The sequence below is a fragment of the Netta rufina genome (assembly GCF_964035555.1).
Source record: "Netta rufina genome assembly, chromosome: 2".
In the NCBI taxonomy this organism is placed as follows: Eukaryota; Metazoa; Chordata; class Aves; order Anseriformes; family Anatidae; genus Netta; species Netta rufina.
In genome coordinates this window covers 145,567,267-145,585,852 of record NC_140124.1, presented here as the reverse complement: position 1 = coordinate 145,585,852, position 18,586 = coordinate 145,567,267, and the positions used below count along the sequence as shown (strand labels likewise).

Genomic DNA, 18,586 nt, shown 5'->3' with positions numbered 1-18,586 from the left:
CAGGGGAGCAGGCAGGTGAGATGTGGGTAGCAAAGGGGAGCCTCTGCCCTGCAAAGCTACGTAGTGGAGAGGGACAGATTTTGCAGCAGGTAAAAGGTACTTCCCAACAAAGCTCCGAATTGTATGTGCTTGATATTGCAAGATGGTTTGAAGAAAATTAAAACATGTTCCTTCGAGCCAGTATCAACATGACAAGGTCCCAGGGGAAGCAAAAAGCCCATCCATAGGCTTACCAACCTTGACTCTGTCCCTTTAAATGTCATTGTTAGTAAATACTTTGAGGAAAGGAGCTCTCGTGAGACAAAAAAGCAGCAAACTACGCTGGTAAATAATTTGCCTTGGCAAACAATATTTAAGCCGCTGATTTCAACCATAATTCTGCTCAGCATTATTGTCTGCTTTGTAAATAGAAGTACTTATCCAAACAGCTGAGCTTTCTGCTGTTGTTGATGAAAATGGGTAAATGTGGGGCAGAGGGAACGTGCCGCTTCCTTTCCTTTCTGCAAAGCTGTGGTTTCCAGCTCTTCCGATAAAACCGTGCATTTCCATCACTCTGCGCCTTGCAGGAGACTAGAGCTGTAAAAATACCCCCGTGCTCCCAGCTTGGGGCACTCAGCTCTGCAAGCCAGCCAGGAACTTGAGCAGCGACCACGCAGCATGAGAACAGTGCCCAGGTTGCTGCCCTGTGCTCGTCCCACCGCGCAGAAATGCCTGCGATGTTTTGTGCCACTCGAGGATGGCGTTGGGGATATTTTCATTTCACAGCCTGGGCGAGCTTTCCCCCCTCCTCTTCTTCTTCTCCAAGCCAGATGGAGACACATTTGGTTTCTCTTTTACCCATGTTACTTCTGCAAGGAGAATAAAATGAGCAGGAACAGCTATTGGCCACAGCAACAGAAGAAAGCCCTGCTTTGCCAGAGGAAACCACATAAAAGCGTGCGTGTGTGTGTTTGGGGGGAGGGCGCAGCGAGGGATGATGCCTGGAGCTTCTTGCACTCGGAGCTGCGATTTGTGAGTGAAACATGATGAAATCACCCCCTGGACAAATCACACGAGCCTGTCAACCTCACCAGGTGGGATTACTTGTAGCTAATAGCCCGAACTCCCAGAGCAAACAGAGCTCTGCGCTCACTATAAAGCAAAAGGGACGGTACTGCACAGGCTTTTCAAGAATCCTCTAGTATGGCTAAGAAGGGCTGCTTCCACTTACACCAGGTAGGGGAGGAAAGGAGCGTGTTTGCTTTTAGAGGAGGAGTAGCCCGTCTCTCCTGAATAAGGTCCTACAAAAAGGAGTGTTTCAGCTGCAGAAAGAGATGTTTTATTCATAACCCCCTTCTGGTTTGTGCTCCTCTGAAACGGTGACTGTCAGCTGCTGCTCCAGTGATGGGAACTGCAGTGCTGGGGAGCTCGAATGTACAGGGACCATCTCTGCCCTTTTAATCATAACGCTCGTAGCTTGCAAGTCCTGGCTTTTGCACAGTTTGATCACTCTGCTGTTTTGCTTTTGCAGGTTATATCTTTATTTGCTTTTGCCTTTGGAGTAAATGTCTGCATGGGATTTACAACAAATCGCTTTAGGAGATCTGAAGAATGGGATGAGGGCCCAGTCTCAGGTATGGTAACAGACATAAATTGTACATCGCAATACCCTTATGTTATATACGGCGGTTAGAAACCACTCCTACGCCGAAACAGTAGTTTGCTTGTTCCTTTTACCTCTAGGATATAGAGAAGAAATAACTCACTGAGCCTGAGTCAGTTGACCTTTGGGACTCACCTATAGGTCTCCTATTTACTTAAACTTTTGCTCTGTGTGCATGTGACTATGGAAAATCTAGCTTATTTTCGGATTGAGCGCCGCCAGTCTCGCGGAGATCGGTCTCCATAGCTGCTTCATCGTGCTTGCAAGGTTTTGCGCTGCGTGCGGTTTCCCTCTAGAACTGACATAAGCGCCCTGATCACTGTAAGGGTGCTGGTTGCATTTTGGTAGCTATTGAAGCGGTTTCTCTAATCTTGAGTAATGCTTTCAAGAACGCACTGGTGAGAAAAGCTTTTGGCATTTCTGCGTCTCCTGAGGTCATGCTGGTTTGTGAACAGTAGACGGCAGACATCTGACGGCGGCGAGGGCCGAGCAGGTGTTCGCGTCCCTCGCCAGCAGATGTGCTGTCAGGGGTCGGCTGTTTGCCTTTGGAGGAAAGCGAGAACATGCCACAGAAGGGACTGTTGTTTGTGCTCTGGGGCAGTGTAGGGTTTTGTGAGCTCAGGCATAGTCCGAATGGAAAAATATTTAAAATGGAAAACTAGTCTTTTTTCTTAAAAATTAAAATGAGTGTAGGCTTGACTTGTGCCTCAATTCCTTCCTCTGGCAGGAGAAAGGGAACCTGTGGTCATTGACTTAGAACTGGTTAATTTAACTGAAGTGAAAGGGATGCAGCACCCATCTGTAATGATAGCCTGTGAATTTTCATTGTAAAATTTTTTATGGTGTCCTGAGGTTGTTGTGTGCCTGGTAACTAATGTGTGTCCTCCCCTTCCTTGTCTTTCACATGAATTAGTGTCTAATCACAGCCACAGATGGGGTGGTTGATCACTGAGCAGAGGCATTTTAGGTTACCAGAGACAGTGGTGGTTGCTTTTAGTATTTATATAACAGTAAAACAAACTTGCTCATAAATCAAATTTATTTCTAATTTTATCTTCTAGTACATAAACTCTAGAGTGGTTGGGTAATGTGTGTAGTACTGACATGAAGGATTTACATTTCATGTCTTTAACACCTGGCTGTTGGTTGCTTTGCTTTTGATGGTGACTGTGCAGGCTTTAGGGCAGGGCTGCTTTGCACTGAAGTCCCAAAGGTGGGGACCCACTGCAGCTCAACAGTGCCAACTCTGCTGAGCTCACCAGCACCGTTCAGTGCTGCCAGGGCTGGGAACAGTAGCTGTGTGCTGTTTCCAGTAGCTCACCATCCCAGGAGAACAGTAAGAAATACAGCATATCTCCCCAAAGGCAGGAGATGTGGGTTATCTTGGGGCAGGCTATTGAAAAGGTGCATATGGTTGAGATTGAACCAGAACCTGGCATTGATGCAATCCAGTCTAGGGGGGCAACAAGGAGGACAAAAGCCTCTCTTACTCTTTGTTTGCTTGTGCATTTGGGAAGCCTGGTTACTTTTATTGCAGTAAAAAAAATTGGATGTGAAACCAAAGAATAAATTATTATTGCCACATCTGTCTGAAGAAGAAAGTAAACTGTTATGCTAGAAAGGTGCCTTTTTAAATAAAACTAAAGCACTGTGATCAAAGAACTTTTTTAGGCTTTAGCCTCTTGTAGCTGCATGACTTTCAGTTGTACTTCATCAGAAGCCTAGTGCTGTGAACTATCCAGAATGAAAGATTGCTGTATGTTCTTTTTCAACAGCACTCTGCCTTGGCTTATTTCCAAGTTTCTTAGTGTCTAGAATTAATTATTTTGTGCTGGCAAAACTCTGTCTCTTTACTAACCATTGCTGTATATTACCAGTTTGTTACTTCTACAGGGGTATGCCATGATTGTAGGCAAACTTCAGTTTTCATCTAGTATAGAACCCCTCTACAAGTCTAAGCCAGTGTTTTGTTTTGTTTTCCATAGTTCATTATACATGCACGTCAAAGAAGTACCATAATGCCTAAAAAGTTCTCTTGATCTCTTTTGATAGTGTGTAGATATGTTTAATATTTGTACCCAACAAACAATTTTTTGAATTCAAGCCTTTAAAAAAAAAAAAAAAAAAAAAGAAGAAGAAGAACAGCAGCCTTGGTACTCTAAATTTCTTAACTTTGCTTTTGTAAATTACTTGCTGTATGAACCTTCCAGACTTCTTGGTAAGTACTTCCAAGGAAAATGACTTTAGTAGTCTCTTGAAGCATATTCCTTAGTCATGGTAGGATGATAGCTTCAATCTTGGAAGGAGAAGCATTGATGTTTTTCTGTTCCTTCTCACTGCATTTTTAAGTGTGACACTAAATCCAGAATTTATTGTCTTGGAACAGCTAGAATGGTTTTATTTTCCTTAAGTGACTTTTCATTGAACTTTTGTTAACTGCAGTGACATAATGGAAAAGTGAAATGCAAATTCATAATTTGAATATTACATAGCAAAACTGGTGCTTTACATGTTTTATGTAGGTACTTGGGTGATCCACATAGGTTCCATATAGAACCCTAAATGGCATACTCTTATCAGGTAGCTTCTTTCCTATAATGACAGTGTAAGCATGTCTGCATTTTGTAGTCCCACAATGGAAATACTACTGGCAGTAAATAGAGTTTGTTTTTTAATGATGTAATTAGATTGAATCAGAGCAAGTAGTTTGATATAGTGCATTCTCAGGTGAATATAACACATTTACAATGGAAATTTAATAACCTTCATGGATGGAATCAGGAAGGCACTATTGCCCTATATAACTTTTTCTCTCTAATATATGATGTGAGAAATAATCTTTAGATCTTTACTTTGAGCCTAGTGGGCCAAGGAAAAAAAAAAGAAAAAAAAAAAAAAAGGAAAAAAAGAATGCATGGAAAAGGATATGAAAAGCTCTATGTATTAAAAAAGGAGGGGAGGATCTTCATGGGCAGGTCCCTCTGCGTGTTGCATGGAGGCAGATCTGATTGCAAGAGCTGTGGAGGGATGCAGGTATTTTGAAAAGTATTTTGAAACTGTATAAGTTTGTTCTGTACAAAGTCTTCGGTGAATTTGAAAATGCTCACCATGAATGGAGCTCTTGATGATATATTTTCCAACTCTTTTACACGCACCAGTACCCATGCCATGGCATTGTGCACGACCTGAAAATCATGGTCTGGCTGCAAATGCAAGGTCAGTCATGGTAAACAAAGGATTGATCTTAATATATTCAGAGGTCAGGGGAGTTAAACCACATCCTCCTGTGTTGCTATGTGTAAGGTGTCCTGCATTGACTTAGGAGGTATAACTTGAATTTTCAAAGGAATTTGGAATAATTTGTCACATTGTTAATAAAGAGGATGCCAGAAGATGCGGAAAAAATAGCAAAAAAGGGAGCTGGGCTAAATCATTCTCGTGTGAAATGGAAACCCTACTTGCAGTCATAGAAGGTGGAGCTAGAGGGGAGCTTGACCAGCTATGTAGACATTCTCTATATGCCAATACATGGGCATTTATTTCTGAAGTTCTCCTGACAGATCTTGGTATATACCCCGTTCTTCAAATCTCCAAGATCAGAGATTGCACAGCCTCTGTAGGCAATTTGTTCCAGTGGTTTCCTAATAAATTATTTGTACTTTACAACAGGTTGACATTCCTTGAAATGCAGTTGACACTGTTACTTCTGTAATCTGCAGTCAGGTTTACACCTTTTTCCTAAGCACTTGATGTGTTTCTTGACCTTCTGAAGTGGTCTCCCTCTCATTCCTTTGAAATGAAGAGGGCAATGCCAGTGGAAGGAATACATAGTCTATGGTTGTATGTAATACCTTTGAGTCCAAATTTGCAGCTTACTAGATCTGTGATTATATGTTATCTAGCTTCCAAAGGGAAAGTAGCGGAAGAGGATAAATAACAGAAATGTTCTTTAGTAACAGATTTTCAGGAACATTTGGCACAAAGCAGCAGTCATTAAGAATAAGGAGTAAGACTTCATCTCTCTGAAAATCTGAGTGTTAACATGCTTTGAAGCAATTCTTGTGATTATTTTCTAACATAGATTTGTGGCCTGTTTATGTGACCAAAGAAGATACTGCTCTGTGTGTTGCCAGCATAGATAAGCCATCTTTAGCCCCTAAGAGCTCCCAATGGCCAAAATATTGATGGCTATTTAAAGTCATCCTTGCAGAATATGTACCTGCAGAGTGAAACTTAAGTGTGACTATGCTGGTACTTGGCTTTGAGCAATGCTCACCTGACTGAAAGTCACACAAAAGAAGAGAGACCCAGTTGCCCACCATTACCTTTTCCAGAAGTCATATGAATGTGCCTTGCTACTATCGTGATCCATGGCTGCAGCCATTGTAGGTTTGCTCCCTCCCCATTATATTGCTGTAGGGTTGATTTACTGCCCAGTTTGCTCCCCGAAGTGTTTTATGCTGGTGTCAGTGCCACTCCAAGGGAAATGGTGGACCAGTGGTGCTGGGGATGGGAGCTGGTTATGTCACCTCCAGACTTCCCCTACATCTTCTTTCCCAGCTGTTTTTACAGTGTTGGGATAAGGTCATCATGTTTGGAAAGAAATTTTTCCTCAGTTTATGTGGAGAAAGAACTTTCAGCTATGTAAAAGAGTAGGGAAAAAATACATGAAAGAAAGATCAGAGCAACTGTTTCCCAAAAGTGCCATTGCATCAGTTCTCTTAAAATCATAAAGCTAATCATGGTGAGGTTTGCCAAAACCAAAACGTGGTCTAAAAGAAAACAAACTCTAAGACAATTTCAAAGACTTAATTTTAATAGGTCTCTCAAAGAACAAACGACATTGTGAAATATTCCTTGGAACACCTCTGTTTTTAAAGAATAACATGAATTAGTCTCAGTTTATTTCATAAAATGCCATTAACCCTAGAGAGTAGCACGCGACCTTCCTGCTTTACATAAGCTGTTGTATAGGGCTCTTTGATGGGAAAAATCTATAAGATAATAAGTTTTGAGAAAAGAGCAGAGAAATACATACCAGCTCTGACAATAAGGGCCCTTACTAATTGGTTATTGAAGCCTAATGCATTGTTCATGGTTTTCAGACTGGCAGTTCTCCATTTAGTTATACACATCAAATACGTTGACTTCTTATATACTTATATACTTCTGTACTTTGCAGAGCATTAAATTATAAAATTAAACAGAAGTCCACCAAAAAAGTCATGCTTTACTTCTCCATTAACTTATAGAACAGTTTTCGTTCATGCTTGACAGTGATTTGGCACCTTCAAGTAGAGCAACCCAAGTCCTGCTGACTGCATGTAGATTAATTGCAGTCCTTTACTATGCGAACTGCCCAGCCAGCCATGAAAATGTCACTTGGTTGCTGAAAACAAAGGCCTGCTTCTGAGGAATAGCTGCAGCTCCTGGAATTGGGCCTTGGAGACTTCAATACAGTTCTGCTAGTAATCTCTTGATTGTTACAGAGGTAAAGCCAGGTCCATTTCTTTACAGGATATTATCACAGCATGCTGCTTCCTCATTCTTTCCCCCTCCAGAAAGAGCTGTCTTTTTGGATTTTTAAACTTTTATATATATATATATATATATATATATATATATATATATATATATATATTTGGCTTCTGCAAGCAACCCTTCTCTTCTCTCCTGTCCCTTCCTCTCCCTAAGCAGGCAGCTGAGGTTTCACTCATCCAAGTGGCTCAGGGCTGAGCCACCTGTCCCACCGCTGCTGGTCTGACAGATGTTGCCCTGTTTCTTGTTCCACACAGTCCTGTCAGATTCCCCCTGGATCAGTACCTCTGGCTCCTGCAAAAACAGATGCTTTGAACTTCAAGAGGCAGAGCCTCCTGGCTGCCGCTGTGACAACCTGTGCAAGAGCTACAACAGCTGCTGCTTCGACTTTGATGAGCTGTGCTTAAAGACAGGTACGATGGGTCTCCTGCCCTGCACTGGCAGGTGCTGATGATGCCTGGCTTATGTGAGCAGTTGGGACTGGCTGCTATAGTACAGAGCTCCCTGCTGTAACCTGGGTCTCCTCCTTACCTTGCCTTGCCTTGCCACCTAGGCTTGGCTTATCCCAAAATGCAGCCCATGTGCCCTCACAAGGAGCAGTAGGGACATACACCTATTGCTCCTTGCTGCTGGGCTTCTGCCATGATTTCTAGGGCAGAAAAAGGCAGGGTACTATTTGTACTACCTGGAAAGAAGATCTTCTGATACTCATTTACAAACAATAATCAGCATTCAGGTACCAGTTGTCCCTCCAGCTTACAATGAAGAGAGCCATGGTAAAGACTGGAGGTTAGTCTCTCAGTGTTATCCACATTTTTTTTTTATTCCAGATGATAACTTAATATTAGAGCAATTCAGACTTGCTTATGGATTGTGCATTGTAAAAGCACCTCTGAAACTGGGAGTGCTGAAGTGGTGCAGGTCCCTCCAGAGGTGACAGGCTGGGTTTGTTACTATTGCTCCAGACTCTGACTTCCAGATGTCAGGATGCATATAACACATTGGTAAAAATGTTTACCTTCAATTCATTAGACCCCGGGGAAAGGAAATACAGCCCTCTGTTCATTTTCCGTTTTTCATGACTCATAGGCAAGGGAAACTTCAAAGAGGGCCACGAGTTATGTTTTATTTCTTAACATAGTGCACTTAAATTATTAGTTGTACTCATCTCTTTGAATGTTTGCCTAGTGGGCAGAGTTGACACAGGTGCCTGCTACTTCTGCTGTTAAACCTTTCCTTACTTTATCAAAGAATTACACTTACTAAGAAGCCAGAAGAGAAATCTAATGACTGAAAATAACGTTGCTCATGGATGGGCAATATTTGAGAGAACTTCCTCATTTCTGCTTATAAGGATATCATTTCAATAGCTTGGTACCAAAAAGTAGTAAGCTAATCCAATGTAAAAGAAATGGCTTGGTTCCAGGCCAAGAAGATCTGAATTTTAAGCTGATGCTGTTTTGTCCCTGTGTAAATGACTGTAGAATGTGAGATTCTAAAGACTTTCAGCACATTGCAAGATGTTTGCTCCCAAAGAACAGACTCAGTTCCTGAGTCTCCTGTCCAGAGAGTACAATATCCATTTACATGTATGGATAACTGCTTAGCTCTTAGAACTGTGGTGTAAATTTTCTTATAAATCCCACTGACACTTATTAAGACAATTATCACATGTATAATCTGTAAATATTACATATTTATACAACAAAAAGCCCCAAATTAAGGAAAAGTGGAGAATGAAATTGCTTTTTTCTTTTAAAAAAAAATAAAATATATATATATATATTTTTAAACTGTGTGCATGTTAACTAAAGTGATCTTTTCAGTTTCCTATTGGCTGGACCAGAACACATGTGGGAAACCATATGCTTATATCCTCAGGCCCTATTCTAAAGCGTAGCAATGTGCTGACCTGGAGAGAATGCCATAATTTAGACAGGCCCTTAGATCCTAACTTCATTTGCAAGATGAGAAGAGCAGGAGTGTTTTACAGCTGCTGCACCATGCTTCTCCTTGAAGTGCTTCAAACTTTGCAGCTGGTGCTGAATCTCCCTGCTGAGGTATTAGAAAGTTTCTTCTGTCTCTGTGAAGAACGGATGGGAGTATAACATCAATTTGTATCCACATAGCCTCTTTTCATCTTTCTCTCATTTCCCACTGATTGAACTGGGGGACTTGAATAGAATTGGGTGAAAAAGAATGAATTACCCAAGAAAAAGCAGCATTCCTAGTTTGTCTTCCAAGTTCCATTTATCTGTGCTCCATTTATCTTTCAAGAGCCTTCCTTGACTTTTCCTTTCCACATCTTTTCTGGCATTCAGGTTGTACAAAGCCTGGAGTACAACACCCGAGGGTAGCAGAAGCACTTGTGTGTGGGTGGAGGAGCCCTCCTGCACCTGCAGGACACAAGGGTCCTTTTTGTTTCTGGTTGACATGCTTGCTTCAGAGGTCTTGAAATCACTAAAATGGGGCTATAAATTTAACACTCTACTTGTTGAGATTGGATGTAATCACTATGGCTTGAGTGAGTGCTTTTTGTTTTGATTATAATCTCTCATTCTTCCTTACTTTGTGAATGTTTTAGCTCGGGGCTGGGAATGTACAAAAGATCGCTGTGGAGAAACCAGGAATGATGACAATGCTTGTCACTGCTCTGAAGACTGCTTAAGTAGAGGAGATTGTTGTACTAACTACCAAGTCGTTTGCAAAGGTACGTCTTTGGTCATTCTGCCTTTTATCTTTCCAAATTTTATAGAAGGCAGCCCTGTGGGTAAAGAGTTTTCTTCTAAAGAAGGAACCCTCTCCTTGTTTTGTTCTGATTTTGGAGAGGAGGGGGAAGAACAGGGAGTTACATTTGTGAAGCCTGTGGAGGGACTCTTTATCAAGGTGTGCAGTGATAGGACAAGGAGCAGTGGTTTTAAACTAAAAGACAATAGATTTAGATTAGATATAAGGAATAAATTCTTTACTCTGAGGGTGGTGAGGCATTGGACCAGGTTGCCCAGAGAAGCTGTGAATGCCCCATCCCTGGAGGTGTTAGAGGCCAAGTTGGATGGGGCTTTGGGCAACCAGGTCTAGTGGGAGGTGTCCCTGCCCATAGCAGGGGAGATGGAATTAGATTATATTTAGGGTCCCTTCCAGCCCAAACCATTCTACAACTCTATTATTTATTTTGGATGCTAGAGGAGGTGAATGCTTCTCATTTGTTGACAGTAGAAAGAGGTTGTCTTTGCCTGTAGATATACTGATAAAAAAGGAATAGGCAAAGGTAGACAGATTTAAAACACAGAAGTATTTGGGTGCATTTGTCTGCATCACAGGGAAAGACTGATGGATTCTTTAGGAAAGAATCTGATGGTTTCATAAGGAATTTAACATTCCTAGATATGTTATCTCTGTCTCTAAAACCTCTCCTACCCCTACCACAAAAGCTCCTGCTCAAACTACTTGGGCCAACACCTGTAGGCTTTGATTCTTGTGGGACAGGGGTTGCAAGAATACAGCAGCTGTAACTTTCAGATGGGTAGCATGGGCTCCGGGTGACCATATCACCTCTAGGCACACAATGTCTGCAGTATGACCTGCTCTGGCTGGTGGATTGATGAGCTGAGAAGGCTTAAGTTTCACCCTGTACCCTGATGGTTTGGAGCATGTCCCACCTTGCATAATGTGTCGCCCATTCTGAGCAGGTCTTCTGGTCCTTGGTAATTAGCATTGTATCTCAGTTAGCTCTTTTGTCTTTTCATGGTTTAATGGTGGAGAGTTTAAGGTTTGAATTTTTTTTCTTCCACACTCTTTTGGCCAACTGCATAGCTTCAGAAACTCATAATAGGCCAGGTCCACACACTGAAAATGGGATTTTCTTCTTTACTTGAGTTTTGCTGTTGGGAATCCAGGTGAAATAATGCGTCTTCCAGCAAGTCCCTGGAGATTACATTCTTCCCCTTCCCAATGAGACCCAAGGCTGAAATTGCTTAAATACTGGTATGGTTCTCAGTTTCTGCCTTTTTTTTTGAGCTCCCTCTTACAAGGGTCAAGACAGAGGAATTTACATGTCTCCTGCTTTAATGTACATAATCTTTGTTTAATTGGTTAATAACAAATGATCTCAATGACCCTGGCATCCTGACAGGAATAAGCGTTATGTGAGAACAGTGTTTCCTCTTTATTCGTGCTTGTGCCTATCTGAGGATAGTGTTGTTTTTTTTTTTTTTTTTTTTTTCTTGGAAATCGTCCCTCCACCTCCTGTCATGGTCAATTGGAATTGCTGCAGGACACATTTCCTGCAGATCTTTTCTATGGCACTTTTTGTTTTGTTCTTTTAATTGAGCTGCAGTTCCCTTAATAGTGCCAGGTTCAGGAAGTGAACCTCATTAGCTAATAATTTGTTTTTCAATTGACCTGTGAAAATGCAAGTCATGAGCTGGTCTATAGTCAGCATTCAGTAGTGGAAAACCTTAAGAAAATAGTTGATTACATAAAGTAATTTTAACTAAGCTAGCTCTGAAAGAACATTAATGCTCTTTTTAGCTGTGCCTGAGTCTCACCTGATCCATGAGTTGATCAACTCTGTAAACCAGCTGGAAACCATTTAGGGCTGTTTTTCTTCCACAGAATGTGTTTTGTTTTGTGTCTTTAGCCAGCTGAGGCAGCTCACAGAAACATCAGAGCTGGTAGGAAGGAGGGTATGAATTCACAGACTGAAGTAGCACTACCAGTTTTTGTTTTTTTTTGGCAGATTGAAAATGATAATTAAAACAATGACAAAACAAAACATGATCACTGTGCCTAAAGCTTTTACCACTGTTTCCCTCAGGCAAAAAGAGACTTTTAACTTCAGTCTTAAGATATGATTATAGCAGTGATAGTTTGGATATTTTTATTGAGTAGAATATAACCAGATCGTTTGTTCAGCTTTGTGGAAGATACCTGGTCGTTATTTGGTCATCATTAGCTAGAGGTAGACTTTATTTCTTCTGAAATGTTCTCTGAAACCTGTAGCTGTATCCACATATATATAAATATATGCATTTTAAACTCTGATTTTACTTTCCTGGTAGGAGAAACCCACTGGGTGGATGACGACTGTGAAGAGATAAAAACTCCTGAATGTCCAGCAGGGTAAGTGCTTTGCTTGCAACCCCAAAGCCAAGTGCAGGAAGGCCAGTTGTCCAGCACTCTGAACATCATGTTTCTGTACTGTCCCTATAATGCCTTTGCTGAATGGTTATGAGTAGGTTGCTTTCCTGCGCTTCACCATTTGTACAATTGGGCTGATAATATTGCAGCTCATTTGTCTTTGAGCTGTTGGATGAGCAGGGGTGTATGAGGGCCTGCACTCTTGTCATTTGATCACCTGCTGGTAGCTTTGTCTGTTTCACGTATGTGTATAGGAAAAGTAACCAAACTCTTTTGAAGACTGTGGAGATCTTTTCCTGACTTCACTAAAATTCAGACTGAGCCATGTATGAACACAGCTCAGGTCATTTTTAAAAACAGAATTTTGGATTAATGCTGTCCTCCTAAGTGAAAGGACTTCAAAATTGCAATGGGGACATAGCCTTGACTTAGAATAACAAGCACAGGAATAGCACTGAAAACATAAGAAATTCTGAAACCAGTTGGCTCACTATTATGCTTAAAGGTAAGCATCTGCTTAGGTGCCATGTCGGGTTGCAGCTCAGTCTGTGCTATCAGGATAGTCTGGAGGAGATAGGAGCCCCTCCTTCTCCTGGTGACAGTGACAGCTTCTTACCCCTGCAGCAGGTGACCCAGCCACACCTGTCCAGGACATATCTATGCCTGCTTGGGTTCAAATCCAAGTAGAAGTAGCAAGCAGAAGTACAATAAAATAGCATGAAATACCATCATCTTTAGTATATGAGAATGTTTTCGGCCTCACAGAGCACACAATGCCACATGGACTTTTGTTTGTAAAGAGAGAAGACCAGCTGTCATAAAACGTGGTTTTTAATTACAGATTGTGTTATAGGGTGGGTACTCATGCATACTATTTTTTTTTCTCTTCTCCACCTCTGTCTGTAAACATCTGCCTTTTTGGGCTGTATGCTTTTGGCTGCTCAGGGAAAATGTCTTTTATGTTGGAACTCAGCCCTTTAACTAACTGTGACCACACAACCAAACTCTGGATGTTAGTAAGCATGAAGATTATCAGTTTGTGCTGATTTGTTAAGTAAGCAAAATCTTATAGACACACAGCATATGTAGTAACTATACTTGAAGTTCTCTGGAGCCTCTGTGAGCAAGTGGAAATTAAAAATAATTTAGAAATGCTGACTTAGTTCATGCTGCTTCTATTCTTCAGCTTTGTTCGTCCTCCTTTGATCATTTTCTCTGTTGATGGTTTCCGTGCATCATATATGAAGAAAGGGAACAAGGTCATGCCCAATATTGAAAAATTGAGTGAGTACATCTGTTTTACTACAATATATGAAAGACAATCTTTTTGTAGTTCAGTTGTTTTCATTGTGTATTGAGCAACAAAAGTCAGCATGGTGCTGGTGGGTAGAAGGGCTGTGCCAAATACAGGGCTCTTCTGATTCAAGGGTCTAATAAAGATTTTTTTTTTTGTTTGGTTTTTGTGTCATCCCCCCAAAGCAAAATGGCAGAAGTCCCATTTGGTTTAGATAATATCACCTGGTGGCTTGAAGCACCCTGACTAAAACAGCACGAAACAAAGAGTGGGGAGAGAGCTGCTTTGGGATTGCAGATCAGAATCGGTGGTGTTAATTTGGTTTTGCCAGCAAATAAATGATTCTTCAGTATGTGATATGTATCATGCCCTCTTAAAGGCTAGTTGGGAGGTACCCGCAAAATGTTCCACTTGAGTCACAAATGTTAAAGACATGGGTCCTGGTTTTTGTGGTGTACTGGAGGCACTGTATATTTGAGCTTCTCAGTATAGAGTGGTAGTTTGTGTGTGTGCCCATACCCTTGAAAAGCGTGGTGGTTTTTTGTTTGCGTGTGTGTGTTTGCTGGCTCTTGTATTTGTGTAGCCATCTGTGGAGCTGTGGCCAAAGCCTATTGTGAAACTCCAGCCTTAGTATATTTGTCACTTAAAATTAGCCTGTGATTTCTCAAATCATTTTACTTAACAGCAAGACACTTCCAATGGCTGTGGACACTGAAGGGAGGCTAGCTTAGAAAGGAAAACAGTCCATGGAAATCTAGCTGATTTTGTAGTGCTGGCTGCATTGTTTCACTTGTTTGTTGTGAAGCACAGAGTGTGTGAGTAGATTTACCACTGTCCCGCAGGAAGACTTGCCAATGTTAAGAAGCAGAATGTTCATTTAAATTGGTTAAAATTTAACCAGTTTCTGCAGCATTTTCAGTTAAAACAAATGATTCCCTGTATTTTTGTTTTTCATGTCTCAGAGCTTCACTTGCTAATGTTTGCATTCCCCATTGATTTTTCAGGATCTTGTGGAACACATTCTCCTTACATGAGGCCTGTCTACCCTACAAAAACCTTCCCCAACTTGTACACCCTTGCTACTGTAAGTCCCTGGGAAGGAGCTTTTGTTGATAAAATGTTGCACTTCATTAGAAATGTGGGTTGTGGGAAATGAGATTTTTAAAAGTAAAACTGCTTTGCTGTCTATCTTTTTCTGCCTTCAGTTATGTTAAGTATTTTTTTTTTTCAGTATTTTGAAGTTCTGAAGCAAATTGTTTCTCACTATTATGCACAGCATTACAACTTTCCTGCACTTTCTTATGCCTGTTTTTGCAGTTATTTGTACTGCTGTGTAATTACAGGTCATGGTTTTTCTAGGAGGGGGGAAAAAACAAACAACCCTGAAATTCTACCCAGAATACAACCAGCAGTTGTTCCTTCATTAGAGTAGCTGAAGTCAGTAGGGCTGTCTTAGCAGCCGCCTTAAAATTTACAGCTGCTGAGTGTGTCTGGATGCTGCATTGGCTCTGCAGAAAAGGAGCCATCACTTCTGTGCTCTGGTGGCACGGCTGGTGGCCAGGCTGTCCCCACCCTGGGATGTGCACGCTTCTTATGACAGTGCTCCCAAAGCAGCAGCCACGTGGTTTTTTCCTTCTTTTTCTTCCTGCAGCCTCTGCACAAATGTTAACTCAAGAGAGAAGGGGGTGGAAGTGGGTGAAGAGAAAGGGAGAAGAACAAAAATCTCCTAAATCACCTTTACTGATGGAGAAATTGTGATAGCCTCTGGGTTTATATCACAATTTTGGTGACTTGCTTTGGTTTCTTCTTAGAAATAACTCGTATCTCGCAGAGGAACTGGTGGAGATAAAAAAAAAAAAAAAAAAAAAAAAAATATTATCAAATGCAAAGTGTTACTCTTTTTACCAGAAAATGAATTACTGTTTCCAGAAAGGGAATTCATGAGGAATTCAAGAGGAACTGAAAGTTTAAATCAATCTCTTTTTTTTTTTTTTGCTTACTTTTGATGACCTCTAACTTTTAACCAGTGTGAAAATATTTTAAAATATCCAGTACCAGAATTTTTTGTGCCTCCCCCCCCCTTTTTTTTTTTTTTAGCACAACTCATTCATCTCCTGCTGTTTTTGTTGTTACAGTCAGTTTTATATGTGCTTATCTTAAAGTTAAAGCCTTTTCTGGTGTGCATTTGCAAAGACACCTATTTTAAAACAATTTAGCAGTATTTGCAGATAGCTATGGGGAACTGGGTCTGTGTGCATTAGGGTTTTACTAATTAATCTACTTCTGCACAAAGGGACTCTATCCTGAATCACACGGAATCGTTGGCAATTCGATGTATGACCCAGTGTTTGATGCCAGCTTCAGTCTTCGAGGGCGAGAGAAATTCAATCACAGATGGTGGGGAGGTCAACCAGTAAGTTTCAGATTCCCTCCTCCTCTCTCCCTCCTCCCTCCCCTCCCCCTGTGCTGTGGAACATAGCCAATAATAATAATTAAAAAAATACATCTGTGAACAATTTGTACCTAATCTCCCCATGGCTGGCCCTGTGTCTATCAATTTAATGTAACATTTTGAGTTGGCTTTTGCTTTTCAGAATAATAAAGCCATTGATTATGGAGGGGTGCTTGTGTTGATAAGTATAAATTAGATGTGGCTAGGAAAAACCCTCACTTTAGGCAGTAGTTTAACATGAATTACTATATTTTCATCACCGTGGCATAATGTTTCCTTTTCATTATGGGTTTCTCAGGTTTTCGTCCTAGTAATGTTCTTGTGGCAGTTTTAGTATTAATGTTCTGTCAGAGCAGCATGGCACAACTTCATAATTATTATTTGTTAAGTCCACAAGTGATCGCTGTTGCCTGACTTGCTGCAGAGGTCACAGAAGTTTGTGAATTAATTTTGCCTTGAACACAGCAATGGTGGCTGAATGGGGCTCTCTCTCTTAGGTTAGTGTTGCAATCGGTTTTCTCCAGCTCTGAATCCTTATTTTGGGCAAGGAAATAACCTCTTTCTAAGGTTTCAAAGAAAAGGTCCCTTTGCTTCTGCTGGGCTTTCCCCCATTAGTAGTGCATGCTGTGGTGGCTTTAAACTGCCACCAAAAATGGGTTTATGTTAAAATACTAAGTTTTACTTGCATGCAGCCAAAGTGCATGAACATATCACTGCACTGATTACTCGGGGGACTGTAGTTTAAAAACTTCTTGACCAGTTAATGCAGAAAAGGAGTGGGGTAATGGAGGTAGAAACTGGAAGGAGATTTGGAATGCCATAATGTGTCATTGATATTTGCTCAAGTCATCAGTGTCATCCCCCAAATCACTAAGACATTAATATCCCAGAAGACTAAAGGAAGTTACTCAGATGGTTTTAGGCTTAGCAAGCATGTGTGTTATTTGTCTGCATGTGGTTTTAGTCCACAACAAATGCAAGACAAGGCAATTTAGAGCTGCAGGCAGATGTGTGACAGGCAGATGTCTCTGGCTGTAGCTGAGCCAGAATGAGGTATTTGTGCTCTTGTTAAACTAGTCAGCAGTAACAGAGCATGGTCACTCCTTTGCACAGCTATGACCTGGGTTAGCTTTTAGCTTGGGTTGTGTGGAGAGGAGAGGTTGAGAAACGTACCTGGTTGTTATCTTCCTAGATTTGAGCAAAGAAGCAAAATCAAAACTAGGAGCAGTGAAAGTGGGGGACAGGTGGTAGCTTCTTCTCCATCGTAGCTAGTCGCACACCTAGTGGCAGCCACACCACCCTTGCTTCAGTCAGGCATTGAGCTCATAGACAATATTGAGGCTCAACACCTGCTTTACAACTTCTTAAGCAGCTGCAATTTAATTGTGCATTGCAAATTTAATTGCGTGTCTTGCCTTAGCCAAATTTAGATAGGAATTACTGGGAAACCAACTTCTGGGGGCTGTGCAAATGTCTCTGTCTCTAAACTGCCATACTTTTAAATATAAATACAAGCCTATGTATATTGCATCACCTGTGGTGTTGAGTGGGGGGTATTTGGTAATTCCAACTCCCACCCATTAGAAACACCTCTGCTGTTGCAGAGAATAACAGTCACTCTGGATTGTAAACAAGGATCATGAAAAATGTCAGCTGAGAAGAGCTTGAGGAAGTTACACAACTGCGGATGACCATACACTGGAAAAAAAATATCTCAGAGGATAGGGGGGAGTGTTGCATACACAAGTAAGGATGATAAAGTAAAACAGCTGATCCAAAGAAGTGTTAGAATGCAAAAACACAGGAATCATGTAATGAGCTGGAAATATCCTTGGAGAATTGGAAACACATGCTTAGAGGAAGGGCTATAACTGTATAAAATCCCCACACACTTAATATGAGGAGAACCTGTAAGTTAGGCAATCCACATAGAGTGGCCATAGTGCCTAGGTAATGACATAAATGATCCCATCTCTGACACGGAGGAAATGCATGTTTTGCATATCTTTATTAGCAAAATGAAGAAAGTGTGATGGTAAGCTACTAAAATTCAGAGGGCATAGATTTTGATGAAAAAAAAAAAATCTTTCATCTATGTGTAGATAAGTTACAGTCCCTTTCTAAATCCTTTTTATAATTTTATCTAAATATCACATTGATAAAACTGCCAAAAATAGCTGGTTAGTCAAAGACAAGACAGTAAAATTAAGGGAGACAGAGGGGAATCTTTTCTGCATATCACAAATTTTTATTCCTTCTAGGTTTTGGGTCTCAAACTGGAGTACTCAACTTCAGAGAGGCGCTTAGTTTGCACAGAACTGGGAATTATTATCCAAAACTACTCATTTTCCTTAGGAAAGCAGAAAAAATTCTAGAGTCCCCAGTTTCAGGTTACAGCTAAAACTGCCTTAAAGACAATGTCATTGAAAGTTGATCATTCTTGAAATACTTTCTTGCTGCTGGAAACTGACCTACTGTATGTAGCTTTGTTAAAATGTGTGGTGTGTGTTGTTACTGTCAT

The 18,586-nt window shown here is 41.0% G+C and overlaps 1 protein-coding gene across 2 annotated transcripts in view; it reads left to right on the top strand.

Moving 5' to 3' along the window:
- Nucleotides 1-1,182: 1,182 nt before the first annotated feature.
- Nucleotides 1,183-18,586, top strand: part of ENPP2 (ectonucleotide pyrophosphatase/phosphodiesterase 2) — a gene marked incomplete at both ends in the record, with an annotated part of 57,380 nt that continues 39,976 nt past the window's right edge. For both annotated transcript variants that reach the window (XM_084281346.1, XM_084281345.1), the window contains 8 exons: nt 1,183-1,215; nt 1,511-1,613; nt 7,438-7,593; nt 9,765-9,890; nt 12,241-12,301; nt 13,506-13,603; nt 14,618-14,697; nt 15,907-16,026. In XM_084281346.1, coding sequence (XP_084137472.1) covers nt 1,183-1,215; nt 1,511-1,613; nt 7,438-7,593; nt 9,765-9,890; nt 12,241-12,301; nt 13,506-13,603; nt 14,618-14,697; nt 15,907-16,026 — 777 coding nt within the window. The remainder of the gene's footprint in view (nt 1,216-1,510; nt 1,614-7,437; nt 7,594-9,764; nt 9,891-12,240; nt 12,302-13,505; nt 13,604-14,617; nt 14,698-15,906; nt 16,027-18,586) is intronic.